Here is a 23,603-nt window from a genome sequence, read left to right on the forward strand (position 1 = left end):
TTATACTTCTTTAGTATATAGCTTTTTGGAATGCATCCCATGTGTTCTAGGTGATCAACCTACTGAGGGTCCTAATCTGGGCCACTTCTTAGGCCTTTAAACTACTAGTATTTGATTTATTCTTAGAAGAATGTTATAGGGCTTGGGCCGCTTTCGGGTCATTTAAGTGAAGTATTTGCAACAAAAGTAAGGATCCCACTGCAAGTCCGGCTTGCAGGGAGATGTTTCATTAAAAACTTGTCAAGCTGTGCTACATGGTGCGTGTTTTGTGTGGACGTCTTTGGTCTTACAAGGTAGGTAATAATAAATTAACAAGAAAACATAGACTTAAACTTAGAAAAATTATTTCTTTAAGTTGTCTGCATTCCAAGTGCGTAGAATGAGGCGTCCCTGCATGTCTTGGATCCGGTAAGTTCCATCTCGGACTTCCTTGTAGACTTTGTATGGACCTTCCCATGTGGGGGTGAGTTTCCCTTGCTCATTAGCACGTCCAACTGCCTCCAATTTTCTTAGCACAAAATCTCCTAATTTTAGGATTCGTCTAGAGACCTTCTTGTTGTACTCTCTAGCCATCCGCAGCTTGTATAGTTGTTGTCTTAAAGTCGCGTTTCCTCTGGTTTCTGGCAGGAAATCCAGGGTCGCCTTCATCATTTTCAAGTTGACACTTTCATCAAACAACATGACGCGAAGAGTGGGTTCGCACATTTCTATTGGTAAGACGGCTTCATCTTTATATGCTAATAGAAAGGGTGTTTCTCCTGTTGAATTTTTTCCGTGGTTCACCAGAAGACATTGGGTAACTCGTCTGCCCACAATCCTTTAGCTTCGTCTAGTTTTTTCTTCATCCCTTCAGAAATGGTCTTGTTGAATGCCTCAACCTGCCCATTGGCTTGGGGACAGTCGACAGACGTAAAATAGGTTGTGATGCCGTGGTCGGCCAACCAACCTTCCAACTTGGGTGTTTTGAATTGTGGCCCGTTATCAAAGACAATAGATTGGGGGACGCCTAATCGAGTGATGATGTTTTTCCAAATGAAAGCTCTCACATCCTGTGCCTTAGCGTTTTTCAGGGCTTCAGCTTCCACCCATTTGGTGAAGTAGTCAACAACTACTATGACATAGCGTACCCCACCTGGTGCCATGGTGTAAGGGCCCAACAAATCCATTCCCCATTCAGCAAATGGTATGGGACTAGTGATAGGTGTTAGCTTTTGAGCAGGTTGACGGATTAGGTGAGAAAACCGCTGACACTTGTTGCATCGTTTAACTAGGCCGAGTGCGTATTCCTTGAGGGTGGGCTAATAATACCCAGTCCTTAGAGATTTTTCTTCCAAAGCCCTTCCTCCTATGTGAAAGCTGCATAACCCTTGATGTAGGTCTTCCAAAACTTCCTGGGGTTACACAACGGAGAAGGGGCCGAGAAAAGGCTTTCTTGTATAAGGTCCCGTTCCACATCTCAAACCAAGAGCATTTCTTTTGCAGCTTCTCCGCCTGTTTAGGATCCTCTGGAAGTATCCCGTTCATTTTGTAGTTGACTATGTCATCCATCCAAGTAGGCGTCCGGTCCAGGACAGCCGTTTTTATGACATCAATGCTTTTACTTTGTTTCACCTCCCAGAACACATGCCGTGGGGTGTCGCAGGACGCGGAGCTGGCGAATTTGGACAAGGCGTCTTCTTTGTTGTTCTCAGCCCGGGGTATACGCTGTACCTCAAAACTTGTTAGTGGCTGTATCTCTTGACGGACGATTTCCAAATATTTTATCATGGCGTCATCCTTTGCTTCATATTCTCCATTTACTTGACTGACAATCAGCTGAGAATCGGATAAGGCCAAAATTTCTTCTGCTCCTGCCGCCTTGCTCATTTGGATCCCACATATTAATGCTTCGTATTCGGCCTCATTATTTGACACTTGGAATTTGAAACACATGGCATACTCATATATGTCTCCTTCTGGTGATTCGCAGATGATGCCTGCACCACACCCATTTTGAGTGGCGGATCCGCCTACATAAATTATCCATTGCGTCTTGTCATTTTTCATTTGAGTAGGCCGGGTCATTTCTAGAATGAAATCAGCGAATGCATGTCCTTTTATCGCCTTCCTTGGATCATATGAGATGTCAAACGCGTTGAGTTCGATTGCCAGTTGAGCATTCTCCCCGATGCCTCCAAGTTGGTGAACGACCGTTTAATAGGCTGATCTGTATACACTATCAATCGGTGAGCCAAGAAGTAAGGGCGAAGCTTCTTGCTGGCCAAGAATAACGCTAAGCCAAATTTCTCCACCGTGGGGTACTTGAGCTCGGCATTCTGTAACACATGGCTTATGAAGTAAACGGGGAACTGCACCCCCTCTCTTTTAGTGAGCAGGACGGCACTGAGAGCATGATCCGAGATGGCGAGGTATATGCACAGGGTATACAAGTGTTCCTTTAGTCGAAGAAATGCAGCTTCTTCCAGTGGGGTCCATTCAAACTGGGTGCCCTTTTTGATGGTGCTGAAGAAATAGTGGCATTTGTCTCCGGCTCTGGAAAGGAAACGTCCCAAGGCGGCTAAACAACCTGTCAAGCGTTGCACGTCTTTAACTGTTTTTGGGGACGTCATATTTTGTTGACCTCAATACCTCTCTCATCAATAAGGAAACCTAGGAATTTTCCAGAGGTGACTCCGAAGATACATTTTTTGTGATTAAGTCTCATTTGATACGTTCGAAAAGTCTCGAAGGTCTCTCTTAAATCGGCAAGATGGGATGCTCGTTGTTTGCTTTTTACTATCATGTCATCGATATAGGCTTCTATATTCCTTCCGAGCTGTTTAGCAAAGACAGCGTTCACTAAGCGTTGAAAGGTGGCTGGTGCATTATTTAGGGCAAACGGCATCACCTTGTAACAGTATAAGCCCTAATCTGTAACAAACGACGTCTTCTCTTGATCTTCAGGCCACAAAGGGATTTGATGAAACCCTGAATAGGCGTCCATGAAACTCATCATTGCATGCCCTGCAGTGGAGTCGACAAGCCGATCTATCTTTGGTAGAGGGAAACTATCTTTTGGGCAGGCCTTGTTCAAGTCGGTATAATCGACGCACATCCTCCATGTCGCATTAGGCTTGGGTACCAGAACTACATTGGCCACCCAGTCAGGGTATTGACAAGGGCGTATAAAGTCGGCATCCATCAGTTTTTGTACCTCAGCTGCGGCGGCTAAATTTCTAGCCTCACCGTGGTTTCTTTTCTTCTGCCGTACCGATTTTATAGCACTATCCACATTTATCTTGTGCACAACCACTGCTGGATCAATTCCCGACATTTCCTCCACTGTGAAAGCGAATATTTCTTTGTATTCTCTTAGTAACTGTACTAATTCGGCCGCCATTGGGTCATCAGGGGGAATTCCAATTGGGACAGTCCGAGACGGCTCCTCGAGGCTTAAGACTATGTCATAGTGTGCCCCTACCAGCTCTGGTCGTCTGTCCGCGATGTGGGCCGTGGGCATCTACTTGGTTCTTCGTTCTCTTTTCTGGGGATTCACATGCTCACTCTTCTTAGGAGCCGTCCCCCAGGCTGTGGGATCCAAGGCAGATAGGTAGCAATCCCTAGCCAGTTGTTGGTTTCCGTATATGGCCCCAATGCCTCCGTTGCTTCCCACGAATTTAATCAACATAAATGAGGGACAATTACTACTTTCAAATCATTGAGGGAAGGGCGGCCTAGTATGATGTTAAAAGAGGTAAGACTTGACACAATTATAAATCTGATGACGCCTTCTTTAGTTACTAGAGGTGTGCCAATTGAGACAAAAAGCAAGATAGAACCATTGGGACAGATGACACTTCCCCCGAAACCTACAAGTGGTTTGTGCACTTTTGCTATCGTCTTCGGGTCGTGCTGTAACTTTTGTAGGCATTGTAGACTAATTATGTCAACCGAGCTTCATTTGTCTACTAACACCCTTTTTACCTTGAGGTTGACCACCTTAATTTCCAGGACCAAGGGGTCATCATTGTTACACCCTAATAATTCCTTGCTTTTTATAAAACATTTTCCGACTTAAAACACAGGAATTACCAAGATATTACCGCCACCGTGATAACGGCTAAGGCTATTTACCAGAATTACGCAGCGGAATTAACTAACTTTCAAAACATATTAAATAAATAGTTAATGGTCATTAAAACAAATTGGAACCGTTGAGGCCCAAATCCAAAGTATTAAACCATTTGAAAATCCATTAACTGTAGATAGTATTAGTCATGACTATAAATAAAAATTGAGTTTATAAATACGGAAGAATTAAACTCTCAACTCGAATCTCATGATAACTTCTCCCGCAAGTTATCTCTACAAACCTGCTTTATTATAAATCTACTCCCCAACAACGCAAATGCAATTGATGGATCATCATAGGGTCATTAAGGCAAAGGCCATGACCAGAAGACATGAAGCACGAAGTCAGCAAAAGCTGAGTACGAACAAGCTAGAATAACATTCTATCCTAACATGCTTCACTCGATAGATTAAATAATCCACATGCAAAAGCCATATAATAAACAAATAAACATGGAGACAAGACTCGACACTTGACACGACTCTTGACTCACAGATTAATAAAAAGTAGCTTCGAACGGGTAAAGTAAAGTATCCTCAACAGGAAAGAAAAGGGTGATGGGAGCCAACCATACACCAAAATAAGTCGGGCTACTACGGACATTCGGGCCATACCGACAGGAATTCCAATGCACAACGGCATAAAAGAGAATGAAACAACGTCTTGTATCATTCTAGGAGTACAAGTTTTCCGGCAAGACTCCCCCCATTGTTCATACTCAAGGTATATACGTTCCAAGAGTTTTGAAGCTCTTTGGGTTCCACTTTACGTTAATTAGTATATTATGTTCAAGGCGACTCAAGACACAACATACGAACAATTAAACAATTAAATAATTCGACAATGACTCTTCAATATTTTACTTCTTTAGGACTTGTGATCAAACATAGACTAAGTGAAATTACTCCCATTGTTCCTTTTCAAAAACACAGTTTGAGATAACCCGACATTGCCTATTAACAAGCGGGGTGTTCCCTTAGCACGAATTGTCCTTAATTCAATTCACATAGACTCTCTAACATATTCTACCCCTTGGTAGAATATATATTGCTCACTAGAAATATCCGACTGGCTCAATATTTATGCTAGACATCCTGTACTATAGCATAATAATAATAACAACTTGCATGCGCATTGCTCATACATGCAAACGAACTTGAACAACATGCTTGACATAATTCAACGATTATAAAAGTCCATAACATGATAGTTCAACAGAATCTATAAAGCATAATTCAATTCATAACATGCTCGTTCACATAGATTCAACAATAATTGTTGTGGGATCTTTTACGGTGCTGACGTGGCACGCGTTCCTCGGAGGTATCAAGTATGACCTGGCACGAACTTCTAGCAACCTGCAAAACAAGAATATTCCCGTAGGAATATTCCCTCCGATGCTTAAGTAAGTATAAGCTAGAGAGATAAGTAATTTGTAGAGAGAAGGCAGAGCAAAGATAAGTTTAGGCTGGTGGGAATGAATTGAATGCCCTTTTTCCTTGGGATCTGAGCTATTTATAGTGCTAGGGTTTCTTGGGGACTGTTCCCTCAACCCTAGCTGTGGGGTGTGTGCCCCTTGGGGATTTAGGACATGTGTCATTTGGCCTGCCATGATGAGCCTTCTACAATTTGGATCTGCCTTCTCAGAGGGGATGGGCCTTCCAAAATGGGGTTGTGCTCTCATTTCGTTTAGGTACCAAGGTTTGGGCCTTCTTCCTAGGTTTGGGCCCAGCTGGCCGGTATTGATCATTGTATCCTCTTTGGCTTTGTGGTGGAGATATTCTAGCCCACATCATTTGCCCCTCATGAGGAGTGAAAACAAACGTTAGTTTTCACTGCTCTTGGAGTGTTCAATGAGGTGATGACGCGTGGCAGGGGTAATCATTTCTTACCCCTCTATAAATAAGTGGCCAATTTGAGTGATTTTTCCCCTCATTTCTAGTGATCATTTGAGAGCAATAGGAGAAGGCGATTTCCGGCGTCTAACATCCACCGAAATCCACTGTAGCGCCGCCACAATCTTCAAAGCCCTGTTCTTGCAGTTCTTCATCAAAGTTCTTTCACAAACTCTCTTTGATCTATCAGGTAATGTTTTCTTTGGAAAATTTTTTTTGTTGATTTTGATCCTTCCCAATTCTCTTTTCTTAATCATGTGAGGGTCTCGTCAAACGGAGGGCGTCAATTTGTCCCTTTGACGCCTTCTCTTTTCAAGTATGCCCATGTCTTGAGCCAAGTCTCCAGCCTGTGCAGGATTTAATGACGCGGATAGAGGACGAAGAGCAATTTGAAGGAGAATCCTCTTCTCCTATAGAGGAGGACGTCCCCGAGTGCACCGATGTCGCGCCGGCGAGCACGTCAGGTGGGGAGGAAGGTCACCTATGGACTGCACCATCTTTGGACTGGTGGAAGGAGAATTTGCCGTGTACGGCTCTTTTCTGAAGCTGGGTATGAGATTCCCCCCTCACCCCTTTGTGGTGGAGTTGCTGGACGGCTTCAACATTGGCTTGAACCAAATGTCCCCCAACACTTGGTCGAGTGTGTTTGGCTATATCGCTCGTTCTGAGCTCGCCGGTATTACTCCCTCCTTCCCGGCGTTCCTAAGGATCGCCTCCATGTCCCAGGTTTCAAAAGCCGCCGCGGGTTGGCTAATTCTTACATACAAGGGGGCTTATCGGACGGTGATGGGGAAGACGTCTAAATGGCATCACTGGAGGAAGAAGTGGGTGGTCATCAAAACCACAAATCTGGAGATGTGTGAGCGGATGAGACGTTGGAACGTCAAGCCCAACTTGGTTGGAAAAAGCAGCTCTTTCCCTCCGGTCTCCGCCGTTCTCTGGGAACGGATCTCGTCATTGTTCAAGGCCAAGCCACTCGTCATTAAGGACAAGAGGGCCTACATACCCGAGGGGTGGTTGCCTCATCTGGATCAACTGGGCGATCCCGTTTTCCTCTCGGCTGTGGGCTTGTGTCCGTATATGCCGAGAGGTAATGTATCTATACTTCCAATCCTTCACTGTTTTATCAACACTGTACTAATGTCTTTATTTGTTTTTTCAGACGAGGCCATGGATAAGCTGGACGATGCCTCCAAAGGCCAACTGGATATGCCGTCCTGGCTGGCGAAGGTACTCGACGCCAGCACCTATAAGGCTTGGCAGCGTTAGCAGGCGGCCGAGCAAGCCATCCCAGAGAAAATGACTCCCCCTTCTGCTGAGAGGAGAAGGTATTGATCAATCCTTTCCATGTAATTCCCTTTATTGTTTGCATCTTATGTTCTCATTTCTTCAGAAGGCGAGGAAGACGGCCACGGACGCGGCTCCTTCTTCTAAGCGCAGGGCTGGCGGCACAGGGAAACCCGTCTTCAAGTCAGCGGCTTCGAAGGCTCCCAAGGTGTTCGCCGTCCCCAAGGCTGCATCCGCTTCTCCTAGCTTCCAGAAAGCTGGTGAGACGACTGATACTCTTGCGGGGATTCCTGAAGCCGTCCGCCGAAACATTCCTCTGAAGGCGGCGGAAAGAGCTAGGAATTCTGGGGGTAAGTTTTACTCCAACATCGTCATTTTGAAATTAAGTCTTGAAATCATCGTGTAGAATACAAAGCGAGGTAACTCGATCTCTACTTAGGAAATTTAAAAATAAAACAAATCAATACTCAAAACCTTAGGAATAACACTAGATAGAATAACTTAACTTCTAGAGGTAGTTGAGAGTTCAACTAGGGTTTTGAATCTGAGAAACAACGAGTCAAGCTTCAAGCTTCAACATTTCTTAATTGAATTGACGTGTAAGAGGGTTGGATAGATGGACAACAACATACATAGTTGGTTAAGAGAGAGTGATTGGAGTATATAATTCAATTGGAGGAATGAATTTGATAAATAATGTTCCCGAGTCATTTTGAAAAGGATCTAAAATTTTTCATTAAAATTATGAGGAATATTTAGTTAAAACATTTTTAAGCCTTGATTATTTCTTTAAACAAGCTTCATTTTCGAAATTCAAAAACTAAAACCTTAAGACAATGTAAAATGATAAGTTCACACTTCAATGAACACCAAAACCATATACGACTCATATTTTGATTATTCTTCATTCTCACTCATTCCTTTATCACAAGGACCTTAATTCCTAAGCTCGAACTATCAATTCTCCACTCTAATTCTAATAATTCAACAAGAAAACAAAGAAATAATAAAGAAATTCTTAAGTCACAGCTTCCAAATGTATGATTGTGCTCAAACTCACGTTCTTAACTTCAACTCTAGACAAACTATATCATAAGCCTAAATAAAATTGTGAACCCTTCCATAGAATCCACTTTAGTGGTTAGTAATTTATTTCCAACTCTAATTCTCCAGATTAATTTTTCATCATTTCACTACTATCAAACCAAATGGAAACTTCTAATAATCAGGCTAATCAGGAATCCACAAATCCTAACTCATTCATTAGCAAATCAATTAAATTCAAGACCTTAGTAACGACTAGGGTTGATCTTTTCCAAGTATTACTTTCTTGATCTTTGCATCTATAACCAAGTTAATCGAGGACCAATCCTTAAAGTCTAGCACAATTCATTTCTCCACTTAACCTTCAGAATAAAGCACCTTCAACTGGAATCACGAACCCTTAAGATCGGACTCTCTAACATATTCACCCATTCTCCAAACAATAGTACCACATATCGTCAACAATACACAATATTCCACACCACTACTCTTACCTTTATGCCTTTTATTTTGGATACACTATTTTCATTCTAGACTTCACCCCCGCCTTTTATGAACAAGGATTTCCGCTTTATCAACCACCAAATTAGAGATCAACTTACATTAACAAAATAAAGAACTCTAAAGTTTTCGATACTCTTAAATCACAATTTGTATTATAAACAATTAACTTCCTCAAATGCCCTTTAAATATTGAACATCGATGCTCAATACTCTCATTATTAACCCAATCAATCTTTATTAGATCTACTATTCATATTCCTAATCGATTTCCTTTATTTAAATAATTTACAAAACTCTCAATTGCTAAAATTAATTCCTATTTATATAACTCAAATTATCGCATATGGCCATCTTGGTCTTACAACTCAAAACTTTAAACACTAATCCTTGATAACTCTACACCACATCGGAATTCTCAATCCTCTAATTGACATCACAAACTCCAGGGAAATCATTCCAAGGCAATTCATACATTCCTCGACTCTTAATCAAACAAATATATAATTCCCAAATCATATTCTACGATATGAGGATCATAGCAAGTTCAAATTCAACCTCGGCTCTGATACCACCTGTAACAGCTCGCCCTTAACGAGCTGCTTTCTAAACACACTTAGTCTTAATTTAAACAAACTAAATGGAATTACCACTTTAAACCCTGCTAAACAAACTTTAACTCTTCAAACAACTTTAAAGATTTACTCACAGATAAGTCTTAATTAAACTTAGTTAATTATTAGAAATTTCGGTAGCACTTCCCCTAAATATGGACAACCTAAAAAAAATATTGTTTAGGAAATTACGTCAGATTTCTTTCACCTGCTATCACTTCGATCCAAGATATAACATTTCCCAAATCACCATTAGGGCGACACCCAACTTAACAAGGATATATAGTCCATAAATAATAACCAAAAAGCTTTAGAAAGAAATAATACAACCCATTAACAAATTAGGAAAGACTTAAATACACTTGGAGAATCCAAAAGCCCGCCTTGAAACATATAAGGCCTCTGGAGTACTCTACGCACCTTGAACCTTAACTGAGACTCGATTCTCGCTGCCTGCAAAACATTTTAACTCTGCCCCCACCAGGACAGGTTCAAAGAACAAAATCAGCGGAAATCTGAGTACACACATCCAACCTGAAATGCATTTGCTAGGTGGCTCAAAATATATATATATTTTTTTTTGTTTTAGTTTTTATGTTTTGCTTTGAAAAGCAACTTCTCTTAACAAACTTAATTGGAAAACATAACTTGATAAAACGTTATAACCTCTTCGAAATCTATTTGGCGAAATCTCGATTATTCAAACAACGATTTGGATAAACAATAAAATAGCGTTATTCGCAAAAGACTCAGACTTTACTTACCATCTCAGAAAGTTTCTAAATTTACATTCACATCAACTGGATTAGACTCACAACTTAAGATTCATCTTGTCACTCTCATACTCTTAATCATTTTCAATCATAAACTAATTTGACAATGACTCATAACGATAGCTCGAGTATTATAAGCAAATCTTTTCCCAACCCATAGTTTTTGCCACAAGGTTAAAACCCCCAACATATAATTATTCACAACTCAATATGGTACTCATGGGCACAACATTGCTATAGTAATATGATTTTCTTCATAAAGTTCTCATAACAATTCAGATGCAGATATAGACATTCATAAGAAATTTATAACTCGTTGCGAAAACATACAACTCAACTCAGCATAATAGCTTACACCGTTACAATATAAAAGCTTGTTGTTGGGGGAAAGTGAACACGAATAGAGAGGGGTTATTCAACCAGCTGTCTCTATTTGGTGGGGGTCGTCACCCTCCTGATATGCATACGCTTGCAAGACTTAACTAGGACATGTCCCTAATTACGGGTCTATCCCGCCTCTACGAGTCTACTTTTGTAGCACTCGCTTTACGGCCAAGCCGCTTTAACGGGTCTATCCCGCCGAACTACGGGTCTACGATTGTAGCACTCGCTTTAAATGTTTTTCATCACCGACGCATGTGAGCAATATGCAACACATACACGGCTACTTTCCCCTACTTAAGCATTTTATTACCAATTTATGCACTTTCGATCTCAAAACATAATTCGCATTCCCTTAATCGTGTATTATCTTCATTCTCACTATATTTCAACTCAATTTCTTTTTCAGAATAAATCCTTAACCCAATTAAATATCAATCTCAAGACTTGCTGACACTTTCTCTTATACTTGATCAAACTGTAACAATCTACTTAAAATTTGGACACTCTTCTCAACTATTCCCTTATAATTTAGAATCACTCCTTATCCTTGGTTATACTCATTTGAGATCCCAAAGTTATCAATAGGCTATACTTTCCTCGAATCCGCATTCATTATTTAACTAGCTTAGTGTGCCTGAAATGTATTTTATAAACATTTACCTAAAACATAATTACTCAAAACATAATCTTTATTATTCGTTGAAATGTCCTCTTGATAGATTTCAAACTATTAGGTTACAAAAATATGAAAACATGATTATTTATTTTAAAGTATATTGTTATTCTCTGTAATAAACTCTTCTTATAAGTAGTTAATGAATTCTTTATTTTGCAAACTATTGTCATTTAAAGAAAACAAAATAAAACTGAAAATATCTGTCGTCATAACCCTTCCAACTTTTAAGTTCATTAAAAGTCTTAAACGTTTTCCAAACTAGTTAAATTAATAATGTAGAGATGGGGCGGTTCCCCAGCCCGCGTCGACGTTCTTGGTAATGTCACATATTATGGGATTGTAAAATCGATAATTGAGATAGATTATTGGAGTGCATTTAGTGTTGTGTTGTTCGAGTGTGATTGGTTCCATGTGGAAGTAGATGATTATGGACTAACTCGTGTGAACTTCAAGAAATTGTGTTCTAAAGATGATCCTTTTGTCTTGGCATCACAAGTGCATCAAGTGTTCTATACTCAAGACGGCCTTGAAGAAGATTGGTATTAAGAGACTTTTTTTATGCCGAGGGGTAATCTGAAAACACGTATATGAATGAAGTTCGTGAACCCGCGGAGGATGTAATCCCGGCAACAAATCATGATGAACACCGAAATTGGTACATAGAAGGTGCTTATGACAGAGTTGAGGTGCCTGCAAAACACTGAAATGAGGGATGATAGTCAGGAAGATAGTTCCGATATAGATGACACAGATTGGGATAGGATGGAACCATCAAAGTGACATGCCTGGAGCGTTTAATTAGAATAATTTTCCTTGATTTGAAATTATTTTTTAGATTTGACGAACTATCATTGGAGTGTTTTATTTTCTTATTTAATCTTGTTGTGTTCTGATTTAACCTGAAATAAAGTATTCATGGAAATCCTGCCTGCTGTTTTTTTTGTCTGTATAAATTCATCTTTCTCTCTTCTGTTTTGACACTGCTGTGGGCTCTGCCAAGGTGACTCGGTGAATATTTAATTGGCATGCCTGCCATTTCAATACTTTGGCTTGCTTGTTAACATAACGATGCCAAATGAGTTGGAGGCTCTTGAGAATATGCTTTCAAGCTCGTCCTGGAATTTGTTTTATGCTTCAGCATCTAATATAAAAGTGACCGTGTTGCTGAATAGTTGTTAATCTGTCATCGGGTTTTAGTGATTTACTTGCTGTAAATTTTGCCTAGTCCTTCCTGTGGTGTTGTATGAAACCAGTTTTATTAATGTCTTGTCTGCATATCTGCTTTTTCAAGCATTGAATTTTACCTGAGAGGCTAAGATGTAACATTGTGCTTGGTATTGAAAACTAAAAACTGAAAACTGTGACAACATTATGTCTAACGTTATGCTTTTAAAGTTAGGTTGAAATGGAACTTGGTATTGAAAACTGTAGTTGTCTAATGTGCTGTACTTTTCTGCCTTTACAGAGGGATTTGCATCGTCGGTAGGAAAATAAAGCCCCGTGAAGAGATTAGTTGATCATTTTGCTGGTAAGCTTCCAATTGATCAAATGTATGAAATTTTGATGCATTTCTACTTCATAGCTAATTCTAATAAGTCTGAAGTTTAACATGCCTTTGCCTGTGATCATCTTAGCTAGATATCATGATATTAAATTATAGCGGTATTCTAATTTTAAGCTTAAACTTGTGAGAATTAAGCTGCTTCTGTCATACAAGTCGTTAGATAATTAGGAATCTAGAATCTGGAGTAATGTCTTCTTGTTTTGTTTTTTTTTGACATCGCCTGGTGTAATTTGTTGGACAGTCTTGGAACATAGGACACCAGCTAAGTCAATAATGGGCTCTCGGACTTAGGCTATAGTAGTGAGCATATGTGGTAGCGCTGTAGAATTCCCCTTCAGCAGTGCTACTGGACCAGCACTATCAATCTCTGCCTCAACCAGTGAGAAGACAACTTCCTTCGCATAACGCAGACCAAACTGCAGAGCTGCAGCTTCTGCCTGCAGTACAGGGGTGCCCTTTGTGAGCTTTCAGAACAGTTCTGATCTGTGAAGAACAGAACAGTTCTGAACTTGGTCTTTGGAGCATCGGTAATATCAGGTCTGACTTCATAATAAGAATCTGCGGGTTGTCCAGGGTCCCTCCACATCATCATGAAACAAATTTGATCTCTTACACCCAAAAGGCAGAAATTCCAATACTTTTCACCCAAAATCACAAAACTGACTGCCCGTCTTCTGTTGATTACATTATCTGTTGGTTTAGTTTGTTTGTTAGTATGCGTGTTTACACATTCTTCAACAAAAGAAGAACAAAACAAGAACACGAGTTTAAAATCTAACGTGGTTTTAGAGATTGTATAATATTTTGGATTGTACCAAATATATGTCATGTTTTTACAGGTACAGTCCAGACTCCAGATAATTGCAAGAACTCTGTGTAGTAAAATCATGCAGACTTTTGTTTGCTTGAATTTGTTGTGTTGTTGATGCATGTGTTTATTTTCATAGACTGTTATCCCCAAATTTAATAGAGAAGTAATATTGGCAGTTGGTTTCTATTTCTAAGGTATTGTGTGTTCTTCTTTGTAGGAATCAAGATCCAGATGGAAGCTTATGAGAAACTTAGACAGGAAAGGATAGAAGAAAATAGAATAAGAATGAAGATTTGGGGGTTACATCGATGGCTTATGAAATGAAACAATCAATGAAGGGATCACAACAAAGGAAAAAAAGTAAGACGCATACTAAGAAGGTGACCAAAGATACTGACGAGTATACACCTAATGAAGAGGGTGAACTGAACCACTCAAGTGAAGAGGATGAAAATGAGATAAGGAAAAACGGTGTAAACTTGAGGTCTCGTTCAAAGAAGGTGGTTTCTTTTTTTGACAGCTTTTATGAATCACAATTGCTACAAAATCATGTAACTTTTAATGATTTCCATGAATACTTTATTTCAGGTTTTGGAATTGAGAGGGAAGATTCCCACAAACAATAAAGACACAACATGTGTCTCTTCAATACCAATGGCAAATATAATTAAGATGCGTCATCCAAACACCGAAAAAGAGCACTCAGAACAAGGGTTGCAAGGGAGAGATTCAACACAAAGAAAAGGCCAATTAGAATTGGATTTGAATCTGATGCAGACGACACAACAGCAACAACAACAACAACAGATTGGATCACAAGTAGCAAAACAACCTAAGAGGAAGGTAGGCTCTATTATATCGGAAAATTCTCAAGTGAGATTAGGCAAGTCTACTGCACAGAAAAAATTATCGTTTCATAGTCAGCAAGAGAAAGAGGTTGAGCTTGAGAGTGGTGTCCAAACTAAGATAGGGCAGAGTAAGGCGATGGTTGCTCCTGGTTCACTCGGTGCTTACAGGAAAATGAAAACAAAATTAATAGAAAAAGAGAGGAGAGCAAAACAAAGTGATTTATTACTACGACAACAACAACGGCAACCTGTTAACATGGCTAGTTCACAACTTGTTAACATGGTAACTTCACAAATGCTTTTGGGGAGTTCACAGGCACAAAGTTATTCACAACCACAAAGGTTTGGACATGACTTACAGGAAGAATACGAGAATCATATGAGTTCAAATGAATGCAATTTGGAACAGCATGTAGATGAAGAAGATGAGTTTAGTGATGGATTGAATTTTCCTAATGGCGAGATACAAGGTATGCAAGATGAACCACTAATGAATCTGGAGCATGAAAACGAACAAATAGGTAATCATCTCTGTATTTTCGTCCTAAATATTTTAAGATAGATATGTTAAGAGTCAAATATAATTTCAATGACCTTGTCGAGTTAATGTTCATGTAGCACTTTTAAAACGGAAGCGAACCAGAGGACCAACTATGTGTAAAGATGTCCATGAATGGACATTAGAAGAACGTAAGCCTATCATTCTTGATGAAATGGGAAAGCCTATTGGTCCCGATGATAAGACTGTAGATAAATTTACAAGATTCTTAGGGACTTTAGCTCGTAATTCTTCTCTTGCGCCGTTGAACAAGATTAGTTGGCTTAAGGTTCCAGACAAGGAACAAATTTGGAGTTACGTGAAGGTATGCACCTTTTATTTACGTATTCAGTAGCTGTGTTGTTGGATTAGATGCTAGTAGAGTCCAAGGTTTACTTATTATGTCACGAGTTTAAGAATTTTGTTTTTTATTTTGCAAAGGAAAATAAAAGTAGAATATTCTTGACATTAAAACTAGCATAAAGAATAACAAAAGTAAGTTCATGTATATGAAATTTTAACAGGTAGTAACGCAAAGAGAAGAGAGTCTACAAAATTTTCAAGCAAAAAATTATTTAGGAAAACAAATAGAGAAATAGTAGGAACACTTTGCAATCCTGATATGGCCATATGGATACTGCTACTTTGTGGAACTATGGATGCTTGAACATGCTAGAACATCTTTTAGAGTCTATACTAACTTCTAAGCTCAAAAATTTACAAGGTCAACTGATACACAGTTTAACTTTCTTCTGCAATATAGCTTCGACTAAAGCAGAATTTTGTCCTGCAAGAAAGAGTTTTAACATATGATCTTTATGACTGTTAGACAATTCTACAAGTTATATGTTACATAAAAAAAAAAAAAAAAAAAACGCAGGTGCATTTCTGGTACAATTCTAATTTAATATTTTTCTTACTATAGAAGAAATACATTATCCCTGAAGAAGGTAAAGACTATGCTTTGTCATCGGTGGGAAGGCTTTGGCGTAAACATAAATGTAGTGTTAAGGCAAAGCACTTTACTCCGTACGACAATGATGGTGATAGGTTGGCTGATCCCCCTGATACAGTTCCAGAGGCGCATTTCAAAGAGTTGCTGGAGTTCTGGAATTTGGAACAAGTCCAGGTAATGGTTATGTTGTTTCCGTTATATTACAATTGGTTATTACCCTCTCAAAATGAAAGTTGTTAAGCCATGAATTGTGTGCTAAGCATGCAGGAAGATAGCAAAAAGAAAAGGGAAATAAGTATAGATCAAAAAGATAGGCACACTATGGGTCCTATGACTTTCGCGATGAAACAATATAAATTGGTATATTTTAATACCATTATTCGTTCTTTATCGACCTCACTATGCTCATGTAAACATTTTTATTTATGTTCTAATTTGGAATTTTTTTTATTGTAGCCACCATCCTTAGCACTCGTGTACAAAGAAAGTCGTAAAAGGAAAGCAGGCAATACATACAAAACATCTTATGAGCCCACCCAAAGTAACATTGTAAGTCTCGCTGTCTCCATATTTTTAGAAAATTATTATTCTTCTCAAGTTAGTTATTTGTGATATTTTCATTATAGGACAAGATGGAGGAGGTCCAAATGCAAAGTGAAATTGATGGAGATGTTGCATACTATGAAGTAATGAATAAACCAAATAACTAAGGCCATAGAAAAAAACAACTGGGAATATGTTCAATCAAGGGAAACAACAGCAAACCAATAATTCCTGATGAGTTCTTAAAGCCCTATAAAGACCAAATTGTGAAAGAAACTGTAGCAGAGTTAATGAAGACGCTCAAGCAAGTTGATCCTGAAGTGTTGGATACTTTGACTCGGTCACTTGGGAATGTGTCATCTAATCTAAAAGGTACTGAACATGTTCATAATGCATCCTCAAGTGAACAATAGCCAAATCAGGTAATAGTTAATATATTCTTTTTCAGAAAACACTAACTGTTATTATTGCGTTATTGCATTTTTGTTGGTCCCCGTTGTCTGATATATGATGTTTTCACACATATATAGGATCAAATGGATCAAGATGAAGGATTGGAGTAGCATTTTGCTGCTGTTTGCTGATGTTTGCTGATGTCTCTTCTGCTAACTGTTGTCGCTGCTGCTAGCTGCTGTTTGTTACTGCTGTTTGTTACTGCTGCTGTTTGTTAATGTTGCTGTTTGTTACTGCTGCTGCTGTTCACTGCTGTTTGTTACTGCTGTCACTGTTGGCTGCTGTTTGTTGCTGTCACTGTTGGCTGTTGTTTGTTGCTGTTACTGCTAGCTGCTATTGCTGTTATTGTTACTATTATGTTGTTTTTTCTCTTTTGGAATTTGGTAGTCTAGAGATCGAAGTCGACGAAGTTGACCGAAGTTGTCTTTTGTTTTGTTTTGATTATTAGATTGTTTAGCCAAACAAAAAAAATTGGTTTTTGTGGATGTTTTCTTTAAGAAACTATGAAATTATATAAATTTCAATTATTTATAGTATATGTTAATTTCAAATTCGTGGTTGTTATTCGTGTAAATATCATTTTTAACTTAAAGTAGTAGTAGTAGTAGTAGTAGTAGTAGTAGTAGTAGTAGTAGTAGTAGTAGTAATAATAATAATAATAATAAATAATAATAATAATAATACTAATAATAATAATAATAATGATAATAATAATTATTATTATAATAATAATAAAAAAAAATGTTACCTATTAATTAACAAGGTGTTACATTAGTTAGCAAAAACTGATACATAATGTAGATTAAAGTGTTACTATATGTCAAAAGATGATTGAAAAATGTTACCTAATAATCAACAAGGTGTTACATTAGTTCGCAAAAGTGATACATAATGTCGGATAAAGTGTTACTATATGATTGCAAAATGTTACTAAAGATAAGTAAGTGTTACCTAAGAAATAAAAAGTAACTCTTTAAAAATGATACCATTGATATAAAAAAGTGTTACCTAAGAGGGTTTATGGTAACACTTTTAAAAGTGTTACCATAGGTTACCCAAATTGTTACATAAGACCTTAGGGAACATGGGCGGATGTATCACCCACTAAAGTGTTACCTATTGTCTATAGTAACAATTTTACCACTTTATGTATCACTTTTTGGGTGTTACTTAAGGTTAATTATGTACTAGTGTCTCCACCGGTTATGGTAAGTAGTGAAGCCTTCTCGAGGCCCTTGCATGAGAACTTCTAGTTCCCTTAGAGTAGTTTGGAGTTGAATGCTGATATGATCCATGAATGCTCGAGCAACCGCTTCCCATGTATAATAGTACTGAAATCACGAATGAAACGTCTATAAAATGAAGCAAGACCATGAAATGAACGCACCTCACTTATAGTTTTAGGATTAGGCCACGATTTGATAGCCTCGATCTTGGACTGATCCACGGACACTCCATCTTTCGAAACCACATAGCCCAAGAATACAACATTGTCAACAAGGAATGAACACTTCTCTAGCTTCCCATGAAGTCTTTGAGCTCTAAGTGTTTCAAAAACATCCCTCAAATGAATCAGATGCTCCTCTTCGTTCCTACTATACACCAAGATGTCATCAAGATATACCACAACGAATCTGCCCAAAAATGATTTAAGCACTTCGTTCATTAGCCTCATAAACGTACTAGGAGCATTAGTGAGACCAAATGGCATGACGGTCCACTCATACAAACCATGTTTTGTCTTGAAAGCCGTTTTCCACTCATCTCCTTCACGCATCCGAATCTGATGATAACCACTTCGCAAATCAATTTTTGAGAACAACTTCGAACCATGGAGCTCATCTAACATATCATCAAGTCTCGGAATTGGAAAACGATACTTGATGGTAATGTTATTCACAGCCCTACTATCAACACACATTCGCCATGTTCCATCTTTCTTAGGCACAAGCAACACCGGAACAGCACATGGACTCAAGCTTTCTCTAACATAGCCTCGATTCACAAGTTCATCAATTTGCTTTTGTAATTCCTTTGTTTCCTCCGGATTGCAACGATAGGCAGCCTTATTAGGCAAAGAAGTTCCTGGAATAAGATCAATTTGATGTTCAATACCACGAATAGGGGGCAAACCTGGTGGTAATTCATCCGGAAATACATCCTTGAACTCAAACAGCAATTCGGCAATGGGACTGCCTTCTTTCCAATTTTGGCCTTCAATTGGACTCTCCTTAGCCACGAGCAAATACACCAACTCTCCATGATCAAGAGCTTGCTCAATTTCTCGTTCACTAGCCAACATGGTGAGATTCGGCTTTTTCTTTTGTTCCACACTCATGGATCGAACCGCTTGAGATGACATAGGCTTTAGCACAATTTTCTTGCCTTTGTCTCTCAATTCATACTCATTGCTTCTCCCTTTATGAATCACGTCCCTATCAAACTGCCAAGGACGACCCAACAAAATATAACAAGCATCCATAGGAATAACATCACAAAGAACTTCATCCACATACGAACCCATAGTCAAACCAACCCTTACTTGCTTCGACACTTTTACACTATTACCATCATCAAGCCAATGGAGTGCGTATGGCCTAGGATGAGCAGTAGTGATTAAGCCTAATTTGGACACCATTTCACTAGAAGCAGCATTGGTACAACTCCCCCCATCAACAATTACACTACACCACTTATCTTTCACTAGACATTTAGTATGAAACAACTGATCTCGTTGGTCTAGATCAGTAGGTGAAATTTGAGTTTGTAGCGCTCTAAGAACCAGATTTGTGTCATAAATTGGAGCCTCATACCCTTCATCTTCCTCCTCATCACCACTCTCATCAAACACAAATACGTCCCCAACCTCTTTTCCTTTTCAAACAACTCCTCACGACATTCAACAGCTTCTCTCAAGGTCACTACTCGTTTATTTGGACACGCATTTTGATAATGCCCAAACCCTTGACACTTAAAACAACGCACCTTAGACAGACTTGTTTCTTTGGTTGGGTTAGATAGTTTAGGGGCATCCGTAGAATTACTTGAACCTATGGTACTAGGTGATGTGTTTGGTTTCAAGCTAGGTTCGGATTTAGCCCAAGACTTGGCTTTACCATCCATACTAGACCCTCCCCCATATTTTGCCTTCCCTTGATTTTCCAATTTTAAACAAAGTCCACAAAGAGTGTCAAAATCAGAATATGGATAAAGGTCTACGGTATTGGCAATATTATAGTTTAGACCCCTTAAAAATCTGGACAGTTTTTGTTCCTCAATTTCCTCAATTTCTCCCATTATATAAGGACAACTTTTCAAACTCATCAATATATTCAGCCACACTCATTTTTCCTTGCCTCAATTCGGCAATTTTACGATAAGTTATTATTCTATGAGTTGTTGGCACATACCTTTTACGTAGCTTACGTTTCAAAGACTCTCAAGAAGTAATTTTCTCCTTCCCTTCACGTATTCTCTTGGATTTCAGTCCCTCGAACCACAATGAAGCCCCTCGTCCTAGCTTCAATATGGCATATTTGCAACGCTTCTCATCATCAATGTCCTTGAAATCGAACATTCTCTCTATTTTGCGCTCCCACTCCAAATAGGCTTCCGGATCTGTTCCACCAACAAATTCAGGAAGTTCGGTGACTTTAAATTCATCCATAGCCCGTAGATCACGCCTAGGAGGCCTACGATACCCCCCATCTCTAACGTTCTTCAAGGCTTCTTGGAGATGTTGTAGAAAGTCAGGATCATCAAAATCCATATTTCAGTTTGTAAGAATTACGAATAGCAGCTCTTTTTTTTTCTTATTTTTTTTTTTGGGCGGATCACACGAACAGCAGCTCTGATACCACTAATGATACGAGTTTAAAAACTCTTTGGATAAACAAGGATAGTTGATTAACAAGCTAGACCTTTAACTCGTTGATCGTGAATGCAAGACAAGACCTATTGACTCACAATCAGTTCTTTGAATAGGAAACGCGTCCAAAACAAAGAAAAAGGCTGAATTATAAACTATAATTCGAAATGTAACAAACAAGTGTTTTAATCATCGAGTTGGTTGTTTATTCCAATCAAGAAGCTGACTATAAATAGCCAAAAACCAACAGCTACAAGAGCTTTAAACGGCTAATTAAGAGCCATTTAAGAGCCTTTAAAACTGGCAGTTACAAGCTCTAAAGCCTCCTAATTCAGTCATTAAATTGGAGGTTACAAAGGCTTAAAACTCTCCTTACAAACAGCAATAATCAAAGCTAAGTAATGACTGAATTTAAATTGGGGATTTAAACAAATATCCCTTTATTAAACCGACTTTAACCAAAGCAATTAAAAATAATAAGTGCGTACAATCTGTTTAAACAAGCGGACCAATGTGATTAAACGGACCAGTTTGATTAACGTACCACCTTGATAATAAGGACCATATAACGAGCTCACTCAATCCAAGTCACCATGCACACAAAATGAGCCATTGAACCCAAATCAGTTTTGGTTCCAATTGCTAGCATAACACTATCACTTTCATCCATAACCGTATCAGAATGCAAATCGACTTGAAGTTTGGAGGCGGTATTGGGTCGCCAAACCATTCTTGAGTATCCAGTTCCCACCTGAGCCAGTTACTCTGTCTGCGGGGTACATTGTATGGATAAGAGGCCTAAGAAGAGGGACATTTCTTTCTACGGACCAGCTAGAGTCTGAGGTTCTAGAGCTAGACGTCCTGCATCAACTGACTATGAGGAAGGGGACGAGAGTGTGACCCATCCGGTGCTTGATCTTCGGAATCCAAATGAGGTTTGTCATCCTCCCGTCTTGGAAGGCTTGCAAGTTCCTTCTCCCGCCGCTTGGGCAAGGGGAAGATTGATGATTGATTGCGGGAGGAGCCAGGGGATAGTACTCAAGGTGCCAAGACTCGAGAGCATAGTCGCCCGACCCTAGATCTTTGTAGGCTAAATGTGTTTGAAATTGTAATGGAAGGAGTTGTGTTTGGAATGTGTTTGGAAGATGTGTTTAGAAAATGTGTTTAGGAAGTGAAAAGGCTTTTGAACTTTGCTTCACTTGATCCTGACTTTGTATTTGAATTAGATTTGAAGGCCTTAGGGCCAAATAAAAAGTTATTGTGTTAAATTCCGCTTGAACATGCTTTGCTTTGAATTGGCACATTTGGAATAAAGACAACAACAATTGGGTTTTGGAATTTGATTTGATTTTTAGGATGCCCTTAATTGAGGAAATTTTGAATTTTTTGTATTAAAGTGGTCGGGCCTCGAAGTGAGGTTGCCTACGTGTCCCGTTAGGGAATCAGACCGGACGTAGTTCTGACTACCTTACAGGACCTGAATTTGGATTCTCAAATTTGAACATGGAACTTAGACATAGAACTTCTTGAGTTGATCGAGGTTGGTCATAGATCTGAATTCTGTTTCGTCGATGTCTGTTAGTTTGACTGCTCCCCCGGAGAGGATCTTCTTGACAATGTATGGGCCTGCCCAGTTGGGTTTGAATTTTCCCCTTGGGTCCATGGTGCTTCGACAAGCTCGCCTTCCTTGATGTTTCGGGTTCTGACCCTTTTGTTGAAATGTCTGGCTCGGCGCTGATAGGCTTGTACGTGGTGAGCGGCTTGAAGCCGACGCTCATCGAGCATGACCAGCTCGTCATATCTTGCTTGTACCCATGCAGCTTCTGGGGTTTTGCTTTCTAGGACTATCCTTAGAGAAGGTATCTCCAGCTCGATAGGTTGTACTGCTTCAATTCCATAGACTAATGAGAACGGAGTTGCACCTGTTGAAGTGCGAATTGAAGTTCGATATCCCCACAATGCGAAATGCAGCTTCTGGGGCCAGTCCCTGTAATTGGTAGTCATTTTCATGATGGCTTTGACTTTCTTGTTGGCTGCTTCGACTGCCCCATTGGTTTGTGGGCGATAAGGTGAAGAGCGATGATGTTGAATCTTGTACTCGGTGAATAGATCTTCACACTCTCCTTGAAAATGGGTTCCCTGGTCACTGATGAACTCGTGAGGAACACCGTATCTGCATATGATGTTTTCTTGTATGAACTGGGCCACTTGCTTGGAACCCAACACTTTGAATGACCTGGCCTCAACCCATTTGGTGAACTAGTCGATGGCAACCAGTATGAACTCATGACCCCCGGTGCCTGTTGGAGTGACTTTGCCAATGACGTCGATACCCCAGGCTGAGAATGGCCACGGTGATGATTGAGAGTATAGCAATGATGGTGGAATGTGCTTCAGATTCGCACACTTTTGGCATGTAGGACATTTCTTGACAAAGAAGTAGCAATCCCGTTCGAGGGTAGTCCAGTAGTATTGAGCCCTGATGATCTTGAGGGCTAGCATTTTCCCATTCATGTGGGTGCCACAGACTCCAGCATGTATGTTGTTCATTACTCTTTGAGCTTCGTGCTTGTCAACACATCGGAGGTTAGGACCGCCAAGGGACCTTTTGTATAGAATGCCGCCTTCTATGATGAAATTGGCTGATTGTAATCGTAGAGCCCTTTGATTCTTGCTTGAAAAGTGTGGGGGATACTCTGAATTTTGTAGATACCTTTGAATGTCTGTAAACCAAGGTT

General features: G+C 39.4%; 1 protein-coding gene across 1 annotated transcript; it reads right to left on the reverse strand.

Annotated features, from left to right (window-relative positions):
• Window positions 1–779: 779 nt before the first annotated feature.
• LOC130462983 (uncharacterized) lies at window positions 780–2,064 on the reverse strand. Its single transcript, XM_056831990.1, has 2 exons — window positions 1,309–2,064; window positions 780–1,208 (listed from the first exon to the last, which is right to left on the reverse strand). Exons 1-2 carry the CDS (start codon window positions 2,062–2,064, stop codon window positions 780–782), a joined length of 1,185 nt encoding a protein of 394 aa, XP_056687968.1.
• Between the last annotated feature and the right edge of the window lie 21,539 nt (window positions 2,065–23,603).

This window comes from Spinacia oleracea, chromosome 6 (genome assembly GCF_020520425.1).
Source record: "Spinacia oleracea cultivar Varoflay chromosome 6, BTI_SOV_V1, whole genome shotgun sequence".
Lineage (NCBI taxonomy): Eukaryota > Viridiplantae > Streptophyta > Magnoliopsida > Caryophyllales > Amaranthaceae > Spinacia > Spinacia oleracea.